This window comes from Anolis carolinensis, chromosome 3 (genome assembly GCF_035594765.1).
Source record: "Anolis carolinensis isolate JA03-04 chromosome 3, rAnoCar3.1.pri, whole genome shotgun sequence".
NCBI classification, from domain to species: Eukaryota; Metazoa; Chordata; class Lepidosauria; order Squamata; family Dactyloidae; genus Anolis; species Anolis carolinensis.
Window position 1 is genome coordinate 53,521,137 of NC_085843.1, and position 20,466 is coordinate 53,541,602.

Here is a 20,466-nt window from a genome sequence, read left to right on the forward strand (position 1 = left end):
TAAGAGTTCATAATTCTTCTGATGATAGCTACAGTTGCAAAGTTGGAGTACAGAAGACATATAACACATTTTATAATCAACAATGCTTGGTAATATTTATTTCTAGTATGCCTTTTGTCTTCATCTTTCTATACGTATTACATTCCACACAACACATTCTATGCAAAATTAATTAAAATCAGATTTTTCCACAAATTACCAACATTTGCTGATTGGTTCCAAACATTAATTTAAATTACACTCAACCAAAGTGTAAATATTAAGTTTCATTTACAACTTGGTTCATCAGTGTGCTTTGTAAAGTAAAATAAATACACAATACAAAACATTAGTTTGAACGTTACCAAAATATCTTTTGGATCAAGTCTAAAATATTAACTACAGTCTTTATTTTGATCCCATAAGGTAACTCTGGTGATTCAGTGATTAATCTTGTGGATCTCTATAGAGAACCAGTAAGAGGATCACTTTAAATGACAGTTGGTTTACTTCTACTAGATCCTGTTTTGTCCAGCAGAGTCAACGTCTCATCTCTTTCCACTAACTACCCAATATAGTAACTCCTGGGCTGAGAAACCCACTGGAGCAGGTTTTTGATGCCATAATGGGTTGCAGTGAAACAACGAGGGGCTTACAATCCCAATTCTATCAACATTGGCTATAAAAGTATACTATTGGATCTTGTCCACAGGCTATTATCCTAAATATAGTGATCTAGAAAAAGGACAATTTTGATTGCATTACTTATGTTAGTAATGTACATAATAATACAACACACTAAAAAAATCTAAATTAGTGGTGCTCAAAATGGTGGTCTTTGGCACAGTTGCCTACAATCACAAATTTCTATGAAATAAAGAAACATTTCAGCCTAACTCGTCAGATTCCAATGATATCCCCCTTCTAAAACTCTGCAAGTTTCACAAAAAAAAACAAGAAGGAGAATATTGTAGGAATCCAACTTTATAAATGGCCAAATAAAGAAAAACTTGCAATAAAAAAACTACAGCACAATTTAACATAAAACATTTTAATTGGTCCATTTGGCAATTTCCTTTGGGGAATGAGGAGATTAAATTCTGGATAGCCTTATACTTGGATGGTTGCAAATATATTCTTAAGTAATTGGACCATCTATGGTTCCTGTGGGTGCTGATAAAATGCCTTGCCTAATGTCTTCATCTGTAAAAAAAAAACAACAAAAAAAAAACTAGAGACTGTAGTCTTCCATTGCCTTTCATCCTTTAACGTCTTTTCTGAACTTCCCACCTTTTGGGGAAGGTGGGGCAGAAAAATCACTAACTATATCTCATTCCCTTCCTTGACAAGGTAATTGGTTTGATGGATAATGGGAATGCAGTGTATATAATGTGACTTTGGCAAGACGTTTGACAATTCCAGATGGCATTCTCAAAAGTAATTGGAGAACTGTGAGTTAGCAGATGGCTACAGCAAGGTAACAAATTCCACAGGGGTAGTCATGTTAGTCTGTTGTAGCAAAAACAACAAAGAGTTTGGGTGGCACTTTAAAGTCTAGCAGATTTATTGGATTATAAGTAAGAGCCCACTTCATCAAATGCCAAAAGTATTATTCTCTGTTGTCAAATATGCATAGAAAGTTATATACATATAGATGTACAAAAGCAAGCCATTTTTAAGGAAGGCAAAAGAGCACAATTTGGAACAAAATTATATAGAAATTTCTATTTCAAGGCCAAAGTTACGATAAACATACAATTACTTATTCAACTATTTTTCTGAATATATTTAATATAATAAATCAAGAGACACAATCTAATGTCAACTGTATGTAATTATTTTTAAATCTAGTTCAGCAATATGTAGTTCAGCAATCCTCCCTTTAAAAAAATTTCTTTCCATTTGGTGACTTCCAGCTTCTGTTGGATAAGTCCTAAGAGACTGAAATGGTTGACTATTTTCTTAATGCTGCCATTTTATGTTACACTATGTTATAGCCAGCAATCATGGCTTGCACACACATCAAACACAAGGCCCGTGGTCTGAATGTGGCCCACCACATCATTTTATGTGGCCCACCAGGTTTTCAATGCCAGGGCAACATAGTTACATGTATACATTCTCACAATTATAAATGGTCTTTTGAAGGCAACCATAAACCTTATGTGGAGTTTCACATCCCTGTGTTAGAGGATGGGCAGCATAATTCTTCCTCGTCAATTATATGATTATGACTGTTAATTTTGAGTCCTATTGACATAGGGGTTGGCTCACAATTCATTGAGGCAGGCGCAAGAATTATCAAAAAGGGAAATGGCCTCTGCCTGCATTGCTATCCCAGGGATGTCAAACTCATTTTCACTAAGGGCTCCATCAGCCTTATGACTGCCTTGAAAAGGTCATTTGTTATTGTAGGACATGACTGTATAAATACAGTATAACTATGTTGTCCTGGTATTGCAAGCCTTGAGGGCCACATAAAATGATGTGTCAGGATGCATTTGGCCTCTGGCTCTTGCATTTAGCACACATGTTCTCAACTCTTTTAACTGACAACAAAAAGTCTACACATTAAATATAGTCACTTTCCTTCTCCTGCTCTATATTTAGCATTTTTGTCTGATGAAGAAATCAATGAAGCATCAAAAGCTTGCATTATGCATTTTGGTTGGCCAACAAATGTGTGTGGGGAGGGTTTGTGAACTTGGAATATTGTATTTTGCTGCATGGTGAAACCTGGAATATGTTGTTTTTCAAATTTACAAGTTTAAAAAAATGATAGCAAGATAAATATCACATCCTCCCCCTCTTTCTCCTTTTTTCTGTCTCCTTTTCTTTCTCCCTGTCCCTCCTCTTCTTCTGCTGCTGTTGGAGTTTTTGACTACCAGCTACTGACATTTACCATAGTGCCCTGACAGCCTAATCATTAAGTAAGATGGCATGTGCCTGCTACTTTTACAGAAGGCAATGAGGACAGTTGACAGTACACATTATACTAAATGAGTCATGTTTTTACAAGTTTAATTACCTATAACCAAGGTAGAGCACAAACCGGGAGAAAACTTTCCTAGTTACAACCTCTTATGTAATTCTGCCCCGCCCAGGCTCTAATATCACGTAGGTGAAAGTTGTTTCAGAAGAGTCTTCTCTTGAAATAGATATTCCTCCCTACCTGTTACAATCACCAAATAATAATGAGCAACACCACAACATGTAAATCAGGCCTAGCTAATTGTGACAAATTAAGCAATCACAACATGCATTTTGACCCACTTGGTTCTCCATGTAACATGCTTTCTTATAAAGCAGAAATGGGTGTCATATGGCCTTCCTGTTGGACCACTACTCTCAGCATTCCTCACCATTGGCTATTTTGACTTAAAGTCCAGGACTTGCAGTACAACAAAAACTGGAAGACTATATTATTCTCTCCCTTATTAAAACTATTAAAATTTCTTGTAATGTTTATTACAATATTATAAATTACAGTAATACAAAACAAATCTATTACCAACATTTATACTACTTACTTAAATGTACCTCCCCGGCAAAAAAACTGCACTATCCTTTATTTCTCCTTCCCCCTACATATACAAAAAGATAGTACCTATATTTAGTCAAATCTAGTGTGCCATCGATTGTAACGTGCACATCAGTTTTGAGGTACATATTACAAAAAATGCATTTGCCAGAGAAGCAAAGAGAAGTGGCCCTCTTTTTTCCAAGCCGAGGCTGGCAAATTTGCGAGTCTCGGCTTTGTGGATGGGGATGGAGGGCGGCTTCTCAGGCTCTCTGCTAGAAGGCTAAGGAGAATGGGGTTTGGGATGGAGGGGATTCCCTTCTCCTTAACCTCACAGCTGGGAGACAAAGAGAAGCAGTGCCTTCGCTGAGGAATGTGTTTTCCCAACTGGGCCAATTTGATTAGCTGCCTCTCTGCTATCAGGCCAAAGCTGGCAAGTTCACCAGCCTTAACCTGACAGAGTGGCAAAGGCACTTTTTGAAATACTATTCTAATGCATCATTGAATATTATGTACATCTCCATTTTGGCTAAGCAATTAGGCCAAAAAAACTGTGAATTACATTTAAGTAAATAGTACAATAGTATTGACTTGATTGGGACCCCTGGTGGTGGTGCAGTGTGTTAAAGCGCTGAGCTGCTGAACTTGCAGACCGAAAGGTCCCAGGTTCAAATCCCGGGAGCGGAATGAGCGCCTGCTATTAGCCCCAGCTCCTGCCAACCTAGCAGTTTGAAAACACGCAAATGTGAGTAGATAAATAGGTACTGTTCCGGAGGGAAGGTAATGGCGCTCCATGCAGTCATGCCGGCCACATGACCTTGGAGGTGTCTACGGACAACGCCGGCTCTTCGGCTTGGAAATGGAGATGAGCACCAATCCCCAGAGTCAGACACGACTGGACTTAACGTCAGGGGAAAACGTTTACCTTTACCTTTAACCATTGACTTGATTTATATTAAAATTTCTAAATGATTAGAAAACGCTCATTGCTGGGCAATTTAATACAAATAAATCTACACTTTTTAAAAACACCCTGTATTTAATTTAGACAAACTAATTATATTTCACATTTGTCTTCTCACTTGATAGTTGGCATTGAAAAGTGGAATTTACTTATATCAATTAATTTGTTGGCTCATTTCTGTGTTTAAAGATTTATACTATTGCCTTCTGGTGTAAAAACACTAAAGATAACATAACAATTTAATATTTTGAAAACACTACCCGTCATTTTGTTAAAAAAAAAAAACCCATATATTTCCATAATAAAAGTGATATCATGTGTACAGTCTAATTTTCTGAAACATGGATAGTTTGAATTTTTAAAAACCATTTCTAAAAAGATTTGCATTTGCTCATATGAAAGACAATAAAAGAAGTATTTAGCTTTTAATCCATTTATTACATTTGGAATTCTGGAGCCCAGACCTCCCTCCATTTGCACCTGGGCTGTAGAAGAGACTAGTGTAGCAAGGGGCAATGGCACACACAGCAATGAGCCATTGGATTTTTTGTGGACTCCTGGAAGTGACTCAGACAACCAGCCATTCAGGATTGAGTTTGAACATCAGTAAAAAAAAGCAGAGCTAGGCAGGCTAACCTGATTGTGGAAATTTTCATCAGGTCCACCTGTTCCTCTATAATATCTGCCCTGGGGATGATCCGTCATACAACAGTGTAGTGGCTTCCTCATATTGTCCAGACTGTGATTACAAACATAGCTTTGCCACAACATTGGTGGGCTGGATATGAGGCTAGATAAAAATGGAGGCAATTGGCATGGCTTGGAGGCATGGTCTAACTCAATATCAGTAATCAAGGAACTCCACAGTGGCTTATGTCCATGTGTAATCTTAGTCTGCCCCTCTCTGAATGCCAGCTGGGAATCAGGCTGCAGGATGAAAGTCTACTTGATTAGCAGGTTGATTGGTTCAAAGTATCTGCACCCCATGCCCAAGCCAACTTCTCTGCTGAGATCAATAACAGTTGTGGCCTGATTAACCAGTGTAGATTTTGATGTCGTCCTGGCAAGCTCAACAATTCTTCACTATTGGAGGCTGCAAAGAGATTTAAACACTCAACAGCTATCCTATACACACAAGGTTGCTTCATTCAAGAAATTATATACAAAATAAGTATTCTACAGATATAATACAAATTTCAATAAGTAGCAGTTCAGAAATGACACATGTGAACAAATATTGAAAGCTCCTCAATCATTGTATCTTATATAACAAAAATGAAATATGCATAATAATTAAATAAGGAATAATGTTTGATTCACGTAACTTGAAAATGTTTACAGTAGCACAGGATTCTCAGTGTGTGGGTAGACCTTTCCTTTACATTCATTCCAGAGGAGGAAGCTGTTCTATTTGAATGAATAGTCTTGTTGTTGCATACATGCATCATTATATACTTCTGTATCATCATTTTCTGTAACCAGGCTTGGGTGGAAGCCATTACATATAATTGCTTTTAATACTTAGTTGGGATTGGAATTAAACATAACACTAATAACTTTTTTAAAAGTAACTTTTCAAGAATTTGTAGGAGCCTTGGCTTCTTTGAATAATTTTCTAAAGCAGCCCAAATACTTTTTAATTTGACAAAAATATAAGATCAATTGTAATCTATCACACTATTTTACAATATTCCTGGAGGAATGTTACCATTTTTTTCTTTTTTTAACTGTATAGAATGAACAGTCTGTAAAGAAAAACTGAAAATCTAGGCATAAAGTATAGTAAACTTGGGGCATTGGAGTGCCAAATGCAGTTCTACTTGCTCAGTTACATGGCAACAGATTTCTGGAATAGATCTATTAAATTTTTTAACAGCAAATTTAGTAATGCATAGCTGTGAATTCCCTCCGTGTTCCAGTATCTTGAATCTGTTAGTGTGATCCTGATGATCTGCTTTGGACATCACCCCAAATTACCTCCTTTTTATATTCTAAATATGTTGCATTGTCTTTAACCTGTAGTTATCCTTTTCATTTCAGCTCCGTCCTTGATAGGTATGGTCAGAAAGGACTGGGCTTCCCAAAACAGCATTGCCCTCTCATGGCAAGAGCCTGATTTTCCTAATGGAGCCATTCTGGACTACGAGATCAAGTACTATGAGAAAGTAGGTCTTGACTAAAATGAAATACACCCCTCAAAGCACCATGTTATTATATTTCCCCTCTTTTGTAGATTGACTTGTAATATAGCCTATCCATGTTTATTGAAATAATAATAAATCATTATTTATTTAGTGATTTATTAAAATAATTGGTCTTTTATTATGTATGGCTGTTTTCACTATATCTGGCCAGTTGTTATTTTAAGCCTGGCTTTCACACATAGTAAAGGGCTCTCAAACAGTTTTCTATATTGTTAGCTCATGAAATGAGATCTAAGTGTCTGGAGAAAAGTTCATATAACTACTTCATTATAGATGAATACATGCGGTTTGGAAGGGAATAAGGATATCTACCAGAGCGAAAATTGTAATGTGAATCAGTCATGCTTCCAATTTCTCTTGATTCTGTCACTTATGGGAGAACAGTAAAAAAAATCCAACATCTCAACAGTGACAGTAATGAACACTGATAAATCTTTATAACCTGCTTGCAGAGTGCCTTTTTGTACAGAGAATGCTAAGCATATAGTTTTCGTTATGCTGTTGAGATGGTCTGGCCAAATTATAATCTACATATTGCTAAAGCAAGCATTCTCTGGCATTAATTTATCAATATTTAAAAACTGGATTTTGCCCCTGAAAGAAAATGACAATTTCCATGTTGTAGCTCTCTTGAAAGAAACTGGTGAAACAATAGTCAGAATGGCTGAGACATACAGCACAAAACTGAAGTCCAGTGTCCTGTTAGCAGCAGAATCATTGATATTATTGCAAGTCCTGACACCAATCTTATTTGTGAAAGTGGATCTACACTGCCATATAACGCAGTTTCATATTGCAGATTAATTGCATTGAACTGGATTATATGAGTCTACACTGCCATATAATCCAATGCTATATAAATCAAGTTGTGTGACTACAATGCAGTTAATCTGCATGTACCATATAGCATCTGTGGCAGTACCTTAGCATTGAAGACTTGTATAGCTGATGGAACATGTTGTACTCCTTTAACAAAAAAAGAAGGGTGTAAATAACTTGATACTTCTCTGAGCATTTGCAATGGCATTGGTAGATTGAGCTTTCCAGGAGCCTGTGGTTTGAAAAATCACTCCCAAATATTTATAAGATTTTAACTGCTCAATTGGATGCTCATTTATTTGCCACTTATGTATATTCCATTTCCTAGTAAACACTAGGATTTTGAACTTAATATGGTTAATTACTAGCGTTTCAGTTTTGCAATGATTACCCAGAGCATTTAGTAACCACCGCAAGCCAATACAAGTTAAAGAGAGAAGTACCACATCATGTGCATAAAGGAGGGTTGACAAGGATTTACCTGCTAGGTTAGGAGAGACTAAATTTTAACCAGGGAGACTCCTAGCTAAAGAGTTAATATACATATTAAACAAAGAAGGCACACAACCTTGTCTTACACCTGCATTTGCTGGGATGGCCTTGGTCAAGTGGCCTACCCTGTTACATCTCACTTTCAAACATGTTTTCGCATAAAGGCTAAAAATCAATCAGTAGGCACCTGTCAATATTAGTTATCTCCATTGTATGCCACAACCTGTCTCAGGGAATCATATCAAATGCAGACTTAAAGACAATGAAGGCTGTATAAAGGGCTCCCATGGTCCTAGATCAGTGGTTCTCCACCTATGGGTCCCCAGGTGTTTTGGTCTACAACTCCCAGAAATCCCAGCCAGTTTACCAGCTGTTTGGATTTCTGGGAGTTGAAGGCCAAAACATCTGGGGACCCACAGGTTGAGAACCACTGTCCTAGATGAATATTTATCCATAAAACTGTACCATGATCTCCAGTAGAGCATCCCAGTCTAAAACCTGCCTGCTCATCTTCCAGAAGGCTTTCCTCTACCATCCAGATTGATAGTTTTTCAAAGAGGTGATGAGAATACATCTTGCTGATTACACTTACCAAGCTAATAGCGAGCCCCCAGTCTTCTGGTATACATGCAAACTTATCTATGCACATGTATAATGCTGCTAGAACTGGGGTCCATCAACTCTTATTTACTATAAGCATCTCAGGTGGGATATTGTCAACAGTATTGTTTGTTCAGGTCTACATGTTTTTCTCTGTTCTGTTGATCAAAATAAATTACTCAGATAAGACTGAAACTGAAAAGGAGAAAGCCCTTTGGTGGGGAGGGGATCAACTCTAACCCATAATCATATTTATTTATTTATTTATTTATTACAGTACTTGTATCCCACCCTTCTCAACCAATAGGGGACTCAGTGTGGCTTACAATAAGAACACATATATAAAAATAATACAGAACATTCAATCAATTAAAATTAAATACAATAAACATTCATAAAAATATACATATAAATATACAATTGGCGCATTTCGAGTCTAAACAACTGGGTCTGTCATTGAGTTCTAAAGCGTGTGGTAGTAATTGATGCTCCTATTGTTGTTTGAAAGCCTGGTCCCACAACCAGGTCTTAACTTTTCTACAAAAAGATAGGAGGGAGGGAGCCTGCCTGACATCATTTGGGAGGGCGTTCCATAGGCGGGGAGCCACTACTGAAAAGGTCCTGTCTCTCGTCCCCGCCAGCCGCACCTATGAGGCTGGCGGGACCGCCAGCAGGGCCTCACCTGAAGATCTGAAATTTTGAGGTGGGTTGTAGCGGGAGACACATTCGGACAAGTAAGCTGGGCCGGAACTGTTTAGAGCTTTATAGGCTAAAGCCAGCACCTTGAATTGTGCTCGGTAGTTAATTGGCAGCCAGTGGAGCTGGCATAACAGAGGAGTAGTACGCAAATGGCTCTTGCAGTATGTTTGTGTGTTTGTGTTTGAAAAAAATAACATATTGCACATTAAATTAGTACAATTTATTGGTCTAAGCCCATTTTGTATCATTTTGAATTAATTTAGAAAATAAACTGAAGGAAAGATTACTCTCTTTTCCTCTGAAAAGTTGTTCCAAAGAATCAGTGAACCTCCCAACAATGTAGGATGGTAGAATCTTGTGCTAATGTTGCAGTTGTCCTATATTGAGCTGGAATTCTAACATGTTGACTTAAAGAAGCTTTCTGTTTCTCCCTTGGTCACCTTATGAACCTTATTCCACATTGTTCATGTGGGCCTTTCCCAATATTCCAGATGGGCTTACGGGGGGGGGGGGGGATGTGGCTACCACTGGTTGGAGATAATAGGAAACTACCTTTCTGTGAACTTCCTTATTTGTCTGAGGATCTAAACTATTGAGTCTTTTTGACTTAAATCTATTTTTATAGAGTCATAGTATATTGATTATCTTCATTTTCTGCAGGCTTTACTAATGATTTTGAAGTGTCCTTTCTCCATGCTCTTGTCAAAGCAGTTCAGTTAACAACCTATTATTTTGTATTCCTTACTGAGCACTTAATAGCTTTATAGTCTTTTGCAGGAATACACCTGCTACTCATAAAAACCTTTATGTTTTAGTAGATATTTTACTCAACTGATACATCATGTATTTGCAGTGACCTTGTACAAACTGTTATTTTCTTAATGATAGCTCTCAGTTTTTCATCAAAAACCTGTTCAAGACTTTTATATATCAGTATACCATATTAGCAGAGATGTGCTTAAAAGTAAGGAGACATTTCAAAGTAAATATATCATTCCATAACTATATACACGCATTTACTACATCCTCACAATCTGTTTGGGATTTTGTAGGAATGTACATGCACTAGAGTATTTTCTAGTAGTGCTGAATTACAGCAGATTTCTATTATTCTTTGGCTGTTGTACTTACATGTGTGCTAATTGTGCCCAACCTTCTGCTTAAATACAGAAAGATTCCTCCTCAAGTATTCCTTGTTGGCACTAAAACAACAAAACTCTTTCTGTAAAACATTAATGTGTCTTACTGTCTGGAATTAGCTGGCACAGAACTGCATTAGTTTTAGAGGCCCAGTTTCTTATGATCTCCCTTTCTCTCCAGTTCCTTCTCTGAAAGTGTTCGGCAGTGATACATTAATGCAACTCCCCAATATGTGATTAGCTGCTCTCAGTGCTGAGACCATACATACATACATGCATAAATTAATGTCATTTACGGTGAACCTATCATAGGGGTTTCTCAGCAGGATTTGTTCAGAGGGCATTTGTCCTTGCCTTCTTCTGACCAAAAGACTTTCCCAGGCCCAACCAATAGGTTCCCAAGGCCAAGCTGAGTTTTTGAAATCTGGTCTTCAGATTTCTAGTCCGACACTCAAACTACTACGCCACATTGTAAATGAGAGCACTGTTAACATATTTCATTATGTTACATTTTACAAGCCAATGATGAACTACATTCAGTTGAGAATTATGTTATTAGACTGCTACTCCCAGCATTCCATACCATTGACCATCATACTAGAGAATGGATCCACTTTAAATCCAGTTTCTGTTTCCTGCAGAATTCTGGGATTTGTAGTTTAATGAGACCCAGGACTGAACAGTTTAAAGGCCCCTCCATAAACTACAAGCCTCAGAATTCTGCAGGAAGCAGAAACTGGATTTGAAGTGGATTCATACCCTAGTGCAGTGGTTCTCAACCTTTGGGTCCCCAGATGTTTTGGCCTTCAACTCCTAGGAATCCTAACAGCTGATAAACTGGCTAGGTTTTCTGGGAGTTGTAGGCCAAAACACCTGGAGACCCAAAGGTTGAGAACCACTGCTCTAATGTGATGAGGTAAACTCTGGGACTGAAGCATCATATGATAACTTACCCTGGACCTCACTGGAATTCACTTAGATAATACAAAGAAATTAATATGGCTGAGCATGCGTCTTCAGCCTCATGGCTATTATGTTTATCCAGAAAGGCTACTTTTGTGAGTCTTTTATTTAATTGTGAAGCCCTTACTGGAACTGAAATAATAGAGTCCCAGCCATATTGGAAGACCTTTCTACAATAAAATATTCAGAAGATATCTTCAGTCATTGAACTGTGGAGGAATTCAGTATGTCAATTGTATTAGATATTTAACTGTGAAAAATATTAATAGTGATCCCCTAGAGATGAGATTTAAAGTACTAAGGTCATACAAATAAAGATTTTTTATAGTTGAGAAATATACACCCAAATTTATAAGATCCCAGAGATTACACAGACAATGGAGGTGAATACTCTCAAATCAATACTTCTGGTATTTTAAGCACATTGCAGAATGAGATTGTCATTATCTTCAGCATTGCTTTATCTCCTTTTGTTCATGTCAGTGGGAATTGGGATTAATGACATCACCTGTATTATTTTGGACCAGATTCATAAGCATATAGAACATAGCATTGACATATTGATTCTGAAGCTTTCATATAGGAAAAGAAGTGTTATTGAAGCATTATATGTCAGATGAAAAAGTAGCAATCAATATTTGAGCATTTCAGTGTGTTTTTTCCCCCAGCATAGACTTTCCACCTTACTAATTCTGGTTGAAGTCTGTTTTAAAGCTGATTTAAGGCATGAGCCTGACCTTTCAGCTTTATTGAGCCTTACAAATTACATCTACTTTCATCTTTAGCATCTGTTCTTGAATTCCTAGTTTCAGGTCCCACCAGAAATAAATTTGTCATCATAACTTCCATACATCATATATGATAAACTACCATTCCTCTAGGATGAGTAACAAGTTTATAAATACCTTCTTCAGCCTTCTCAGTTTCTGATTGTTCCCCATTTCTATTTTGTCATCAAGTTTTCTCTTTCTTTTTCGTGGAAATACAATCCAATTAAAGTGATATTTGAGTGGAATTGACCCTGCTCAATTATTTGTGTGTATTCTTTATCATATTTGTGGCAGCTTTGCTAAGGCATTGGCTGGAAATTAAATCTAAAACTTCCAAAGGGCAAAATGCATATTCATTATTTCAACCTTATTTCAAGTAACAAACTTCTTTTCCACAGTACAGACAACGAGGGGAGCACAAACATGTGATTTATTATCCCAATATACTTTGATAATCTTTGCTATGAAAAACTATTGCAGGCAATTTTAATTAAGGAAGCCACTATTTAATATTTGGTTACTATGGCCCTATCTGTTCCATTAGAATTGATGCCTTGCTTATGAAAGTTAATATTCAGTCAAGGGCAGAAAAGCATTAGCAATTGTTGAACATCCATCAGGATAAAAATTTCCCTGAGGAAACCCCATATGTCAACTAGTTATCAAATCTGAACATTCATATTTTCTGTGAGTCAGATGATCTATGGACTACTTGTGAACCATTTTGAAAGTATAGTTCTTTATGTAGTCAAAACAATAGCCTCAGAAAAATCTCAACATTTTTAGAAATACACAAAGAAAGAAGAAAGGAAATAAAGTTATGCTTGGTCATACCAAAAGCATTTCATTCACTCAGTGACAAACAATGGGAAACCTGGCAGCCGGACATAGGTGCCATTTCACCTTCCATCTCAAGTTCCCTGTGAAATTATGTATCTATTATTTATTTTATGCACATGTGTGACGGCGCGAGTGGCGCCATCTATGTGTTGGAACCATAAGTTGCAAGATTTGAATTGTTGTATCATGCCTGATTTTGCCCTTACCCTGTAAATGTAGTTGGATTGGTTATTTATATCTGTCAATCAATGTTGTGTGTACCTGTTATATTGCTCACTCAGCAAAACTGTTTGGCTCCACCTCTTCCTGGAGTAGGACTGTGTTTCCTCCTTTTCATTCCATCAGCAAGTTCTCTATCGGATGGACGTGAAAGAGAGGCTTGGCACTAAAAGCCCTTCAAAAGTTACCTCTCAGCACCAATTCTGAGGTTCTTACCCTTGGGACTCACACTTCATGTTCAGGGCCAACCTGAACAACGTTGAGGAGTCTCAAGCGCCTTCACATCAGTCCTTTGGCAACAGAGGAAGACTCTTGTCTTCAGATATAGGTCATTGGACTGAGGCTGAGTTTGCTCCGGCATTCACAGCCAGAGAAAGAGGGATCTGGACAAGCTTCATGGACTTAAACAATCAAAGACTGTAATGTATATTTTCTTTTACCCCCTTTGTGAACAATAAACCCAGTTTTTGAGTTAACTTCAGTGTTTTGGTCCTTGGGAGTTCCAGTTTCCCTAAAGGAGGGCAAGAAGCAATCCCCTGGGGAAAGATGTCACGTCCATGCCTCTTTCACTAAGAGTACAGCCCCAGGCGCGACGGCACAGTGCTGAGAGAAGCCTTCTTTTCCAGAAGTACTGAGAGAGAAGCCTTCTTTTCCAGAACTGCTGAAAGAAGCCTTCCAGAAGTGCTAAGAAGGGAAAAGAAGGAGTGAAAGGGCCTTAAATTTGCCAAGCCCATAGTCTCCTAAAGATAAAGAAGTCAAAGGAAGCCCAGCCTTCAAAAAATTGAGACATTTACAAGCTTTCCTGCTCTTTTGCATCTCAAGCCACCAGCAAATCCCTACATTCAGCTCTTGCAGCTGCAGCAAGTTCAAGCCTTCTGCAAAGTGGATACATTTGCTAGAAGCCTAGCCTTTGCAAAATTGAGACATTTGCTAGGTTTCCCGCCTTTTTTTTTGCATCTCAAGCCCCCAGCAAATTGATACATCCAGCTCTTGAAGCTGCAGCAAGTTCAAGCCTTCTGCAAAGTGGATACATTTTGCTAGAAGCCTAGCCTTTGCAAAATTGAGACATTTGCAAGCTTTCCCGCTCTTTTTGCATCTCAAGCTAGCCAGCTAATCGCTACATCCAGCTCTTGCAACTGCACAAGATCAAGCTTTTTGCAAAGTAGTTACATTTCTCCAGAAGCCAGCCTTTACAGCTCAACCAAGCCTCTTCCAGAAACCAGATTGCAAAGCAATAAATTTCCAACCTTCTGCATTTCCTGCCATTTATTCAGAGCCTGCTGCAAGTTTATGAAAGCCCAGGCTTAACTTCCCAGTTAAGCAGCTGTTTTAATTGTCTTGTTTAAAATATTGCATTGCCCTTTTGTGTGCCTTTAGTTGTATAGTTATATAGTATTGCATTTTTGTACTGTTTGAAACTTGGGATAAGTTTCCTTTTGAATTTCATAATGGCAAGTCATAGCAATGAGATTTTGCAAACAAGGGTCAAATCCCCCGCCCTGTCAGAGAAAGGCACCCCACAGAGAAAACAATGCTCTGCCTTTTGCAGCAGGAAGGCCAGCTTAGGCAGAGGTTTAACAGAGCTTGGCAAAACCTGCCGACCATAGCTGATGCAATAAGGGCATCCCTTTGCCCAAAGGAAAAGGAAATTCTTAGGCAAGGATTTTTAAAGGCCTTCAATAATGGGAGTGCTATTGCAGAAGAAATAATCTATGTACTGAACAAAATTAACACTCCAGAGTCTTTAGATAGGGCTAAGGAAATTTCTTTTAGCCTACAAGAAGAGAGGAGGCGCTACAGCGCGGTTCTATTTGAACCAGAGCCCAGTTCCTTATTCAAAGGTGCAGAAGAAAGGGTTCAAGGCTCCCCATGTGTAAGCCTTAGATCCAGTCTGCTCAAGATTCCATCTAATGATGCTAGCCTTAAATCCAAGCATTCATCTAGGCGTAGCAGTTCCTCCCAATCCACACACTCATTCATCAGTACTTCTTCCAAAGCAGCCCACTACAACAGAGAGGCTGTGTCAGGATCTCCAATCCTTGACATCTCTGCTCAGCGGACAAAAAACAGATGCCAGCCATAAAGCAGGCCGGCCATAAAACATCAATGACCCTTTGGTATGTAAGAGTCCCTATATATGTGGCACAAAAGAAGGTTCTGGTATTCAGTACAATAAAACTTGTTGGAATCTACTCGCGTGTGTCTTGGTGCTTTCTTTGGAAGACGGTCCCACAGCACAACTGGGAGAAGAGAACCCGACAGGCTGTCCGTTTGAAAATTAGAAAAGAGGTTTTAGAAGCACAGGTATCTGCAGAAATGGCTAAGCAAGACCTTGCCTTCAATGAAGAGGAACTCCTCCTTCAACAGGCTAAAGCCAAGCAGAAACTGCTTCTAGCTCAGGCTAGGGCCCAGCAAGAAGCTGATCTAGTGCAGGCTAGGGTCCAACAAGAAGCTGACCTAGCGCAGGCTAGGGCCCAACAAGAAGCTGGCCTAGCACAGGCCAGGGCCCAGAGAGAAATAGAGCTTGCAATGGCTGAAGCCAAGCAAGATGAGCTGCAACGGGATCTAGATCTGCTTCAAGTAAAAAGAGACACAGCACAAAAGATAGTCAGAGCTAACGTTCTAGCCAAAGCCCTATCACAGGAACTAACACAAGAAAACCTTAGTTTCCTGCCAACACAAGAGCCTACAGCAAAGGTTTCAGCACATCTGCAACTGGAATCACCTGTAGTGCAGAGTCATATCTCCTTTCGCCACCTTGAAGATCGCTCACCTGTTCCAGTGTTCGCAACTTCAAGGCCAGCCCATTCCTCAGAAGTACAGCAAAGCACGGCCGGGAGAGTGCCATCTCTGTCAGAGTCCATTCCTGCACTTAGGCCTCAGAGATACCACCTGTCTACTTGGGAACGAAAGGATGACGTCTTTCAACAACATCCAGATGTCCATTCAGATTGGCAAGGCATGGCCGGGAGTGAACCACCACATTCATCCCTGCATACCAAGTCAATTTTCCCATCGCTGAAGATAAAAGCTTCAGAGGTGCTGCCTGCCAGCAATCTGCTGAACCCAGCATCGCCTACCATCGCGACAAGATGTGTTCAACCAAAGAACATTGAGTTTGTCACGCCACATCACACTACTCAGATGTACCCTTACACACAGGAGTCTCAATTGGGTTCTCTCTTGCGAAATCCAAGAAGAGACATCAGAGACAAAGGCGTCCAGAAATTCACTGACCGACCGGATGACTACCTTCTGTGGAAAATCACCTTCATGAGGGCCATTCGAGATTTCAAGCTAGAAGCGGATGAAGAACTGTCCCTTCTTATGGCGTGGCTTGGACCCAGCTCAGCCGAGCAAGTAAAAAGACTTTATGCTGCTCATGTAGCAGACCCCCAAAGAGCATTGTCCACAGCGTGGTCTCGCTTGGACCAGCGCTTTGGTGCGAGCACTGAGATAGAAGCATCCCTCATGGATCGACTCAACAGGTTCCCATCGCTGAAGATGAAAGATTGCAAACAGCTTTGGGACTTTAGTGATCTTTTACTAGAGCTAGCTTCAGCCAAAGGAAATCCAGAGCTGCCAGGTTTAGCATGTCTGGACCAGCACACGTCGCAGAGTGCCATTCTCTGCAAACTTCCTTTTCCTCTTCGAGAAGCTTGGGGGAAACAGGTGTTCAAGTACAAAGAGGAGAATGCAAATGTATACCCGCCCTTCACTTTTTTGGTGGATTTCATCACTAGAGCAGCCCGTGAGAGGAATGACCCTCAGACAGGTCTTCTCGCTTTGTACCAAGACCTAAAGCCTGAAAAGACCTCCAAAGAAGACAAAGCCCAGGGCAAAGATCTTAGAAGGAACCTGAATGTCAAGATGACAGACGCAACTCCTGCAGCTTCTGCTCAACCAGTCAGCAACAACACCATATCCTGTCCCATTCATCAAAGGCCACACAGCCTAGCTGAATGCAGAGAGTTCGCAAAGAAGCCTTACAAAGAACGACTCCAAATAGTTCAAAAGGCCAAGGTGTGCTTTAGATGCTGCGGCGCCACTATTCACTTCTCCAAAGACTGCAAAGAAAAGGTTAAATGCCAACACTGCAACAGCATCAAGCATTGCTCTGCAATGCACAACTTCGATTCCCTTCAATTCAAAGCAAAGTCAAATTCTCCTGCCAAAGAAGAAACCAAAGAAGACCAAAAGCCTACAGAACCTCAGGTAGCCCTCAAGGCTCCTGCAGTTGCCTGCACCAAGCTTTGTCAAAATAGCCACAAGCCCAGGATTTGCCACCCAATCTGCCTGGCAGAGGTGTATCCAGACAAGCAGCCGTGGAATAAGAAAAGGGTCTATGTCGCCTTGGATGCCCACAGTGACGCATCTCTTGCAACCCCAGAGTTCTTCGACATGTTCGACCTTCATACTGAGACAATAGATTACACCATATCCACTTGTTCTGGAAAGAATAAGATGAATGGCAGAGTTGCAACAAAGTTCAAAATCTCACCTGTCGGACAAAAGGCCAGGTACGATCTTCCTGACCTTTTAGAATGCAGCCTGATTCCCAGGAACAAAGAACAGATAGCCACGAAAGAGGTGGTACAAGCCCATCCTCATCTCAAAGGTATTCAAGATCTAATTCCAGCTTTGGACTTGGAAACAGACATTGTCATGCTTATCGGTGCAGATTGTCCCACACTGTTCTGTGTTAGCAACCAGATTGAAGGTCCTAAGGGATCACCCATGGCCCAGCAGTTGCCTTTAGGATGGACAGTGTTAGGCCCAGTCTGCCTGAACAAGATGTTCCAGCCTGTCACTAAAAGGCCTTCACTAATGCAAGGAAGTGCCAGCCACATCTCAGTTTGCTGCCAGGGAGTAATGCCCGATTACTCTTCCATCTTCAAAGTCACAGAGAGAGATGAGCAAACAGCCTTCTCTAAAAATGAACAGAAGTTCCTTGAGATGATGAACAGCCAAGTCACTCAAGACTCTGAAGATAATTGGATAGCACCTTTACCTTTCAAGCCGGTAAGACCATCTCTACCCAACAACAGAGATGTTGCCCATCATCGTCTCCTGTCCTTAAGAAGAAGGATGCTAAAGGATCCGAAGGTGAAGACCCAGATCACCCAGTTTGTGGAAGACCTCTTCAGAAGCAACTACGCTGAACCAGCCAGCATGTGTGTGAAGAGAGAAGAGCAGTGGTTCCTGCCATACCACAAAGTGACTCATCCTCAGAAACCTGACGAAGTCCGTATTGTTTTTGATGCTAGTGCAGATGGCCAAGACTTATCAAGGCAAGGTTTAAATCCAGCCAAGTTTGAAAGATTTTCAAAATGGACTAGACTTCAGGCAGCCATTGCCAGGCTCATACATTACATCACTACAAAAAACAGTGGTGCAATTCAGCCCCAAGATCTTTCGAAAGCCTCAACAGTCATCCTGAGATCTACTCAAAGACAGTGTTTTTCAGAAGAAATAGCTTGTTTAGAAAGAAAAGCATCCTTGTCCAAAAATAGTTGTTTAAAGGACTTGAACCCCTTCCTGGACAATGAGGGTCTCCTTAGGGTTGGAGGTAGACTAAAAAGAGCAAAGATTAGATCCTGTGTTAAAAATTCTGTTATTCTGCCACACCATAGCCACATAGCTCTGCTGTTGACACAGCATTTCCACTCAAAGGTCAAACACCAAGGAAGGTAATTTACAGAGTCTGCCCTAAGAAGCTATGGGTTTTGGATTGTTAAGTGCCAACTTAAAGGTTGGGGATTTGGTGTTACTTAAACAAAGGATGCTCCTAGAAACCAATGGGCTAAGGGTATTGTGTCAAAATTGTATCCTAGCTCTGACAATAGAGTGTGCAAGGCCCAGGTTAAGGTCGTCTCTAACGAAAAGGTTTCTTTATTGGACAGGCCTATTAGCGACATGGTCGTATTATTTTCACAAGACATACAGTCTTAAAGTTATTAGAGTTAAAGGTATTTAACTCCATTTTGTTTAGATTTCCGAAAGTCCGGAAATCTAGGCCGGGAGTGTGACGGCGCGAGTGGCGCCATCTATGTGTTGGAACTATAAGTTGCAAGATTTGAATTGTTGTATCATGCCTGATTTTGCCCTTACCCTGTAAATGTAGTTGGATTGGTTATTTATATCTGTCAATCAATGTTGTGTGTACCTGTTATATTGCTCACTCAGCAAAACTGTTTGGCTCCACCTCTTCCTGGAGTAGGACTGTGTTTCCTCCTTTTCATTCCATCAGCAAGTTCTCTATCGGATGGACGTGAAAGAGAGGCTTGGCACTAAAAGCCCTTCAAAAGTTACCTCTCAGCACCAATTCTGAGGTTCTTACCCTTGGGACTCACACTTCATGTTCAGGGCCAACCTGAACAACGTTGAGGAGTCTCAAGCGCCTTCACATCAGTCCTTTGGCAACAGAGGAAGACTCTTGTCTTCAGATATAGGTCATTGGACTGAGGCTGAGTTTGCTCCGGCATTCACAGCCAGAGAAAGAGGGATCTGGACAAGCTTCATGGACTTAAACAATCAAAGACTGTAATGTATATTTTCTTTTACCCCCTTTGTGAACAATAAACCCAGTTTTTGAGTTAACTTCAGTGTTTTGGTCCTTGGGAGTTCCAGTTTCCCTAAAGGAGGGCAAGAAGCAATCCCCTGGGGAAAGATGTCACGTCCATGCCTCTTTCACTAAGAGTACAGCCCCAGGCGCGACGGCACAACATGTGTACTACCTCTGATACAGGAGTGGTTCTATGAACTTTGTAATTATAGTTGTGGGTAATCCAAATTTTCACTAATTTATCTAATCTGTTTTTAAAATCCTCCACCCTTGGTGTCCATAATTGCTTCCTGTAGCAGTGAATATCATAGTTTAATTATACATTGTGTGAATCGTTGTGCCCAGCTCAATAATAACACACCTGGTAGCTGCAATATACTGACTGCGATTGTGAGTAGAGGAAAGAAACAGAAGAGGCAGGAGCAGGATTTGTTTACCTATTTATTTATTTTATTATTTATTTATTTATTTCCAATATTTAAAACCAATCAATTAAAACATCAATTATTAAAACATCAATTAAAATCACACCATCCAAAACATAATCCAGGGCCATTCCATTGAATCGTAGTCACTTATTGCACTGCTCCAATTATTTGGCAAAAGTTTGGTCCCAAAGCCAGGTCTTAAGTTTTTTTCTGAAGTTCAGAAGTGGCTGATCTAATAGATTGAATGGACTGCCCTGGCAGATGA

At 39.8% G+C, this 20,466-nt stretch overlaps 1 protein-coding gene across 10 annotated transcripts in view; it reads left to right on the top strand.

Moving 5' to 3' along the window:
• epha6 (EPH receptor A6) overlaps nucleotides 1-20,466 on the top strand; it is a 579,601-nt gene that overhangs the window by 377,542 nt on the left and 181,593 nt on the right. For 7 of the 10 annotated variants that reach the window (XR_010004132.1, XM_062974910.1, XM_062974912.1 and 4 more), the window contains one exon: nucleotides 6,504-6,628. The exons of the other annotated variants lie outside the window; for them this stretch is intronic. Coding sequence is in view for 6 of the 7 variants with exons in the window: in XM_062974910.1 (XP_062830980.1) it covers nucleotides 6,504-6,628 (125 nt within the window). In the remaining variant the exon portion in view is untranslated. The remainder of the gene's footprint in view (nucleotides 1-6,503; nucleotides 6,629-20,466) is intronic. 10 annotated transcript variants of the gene reach the window in all.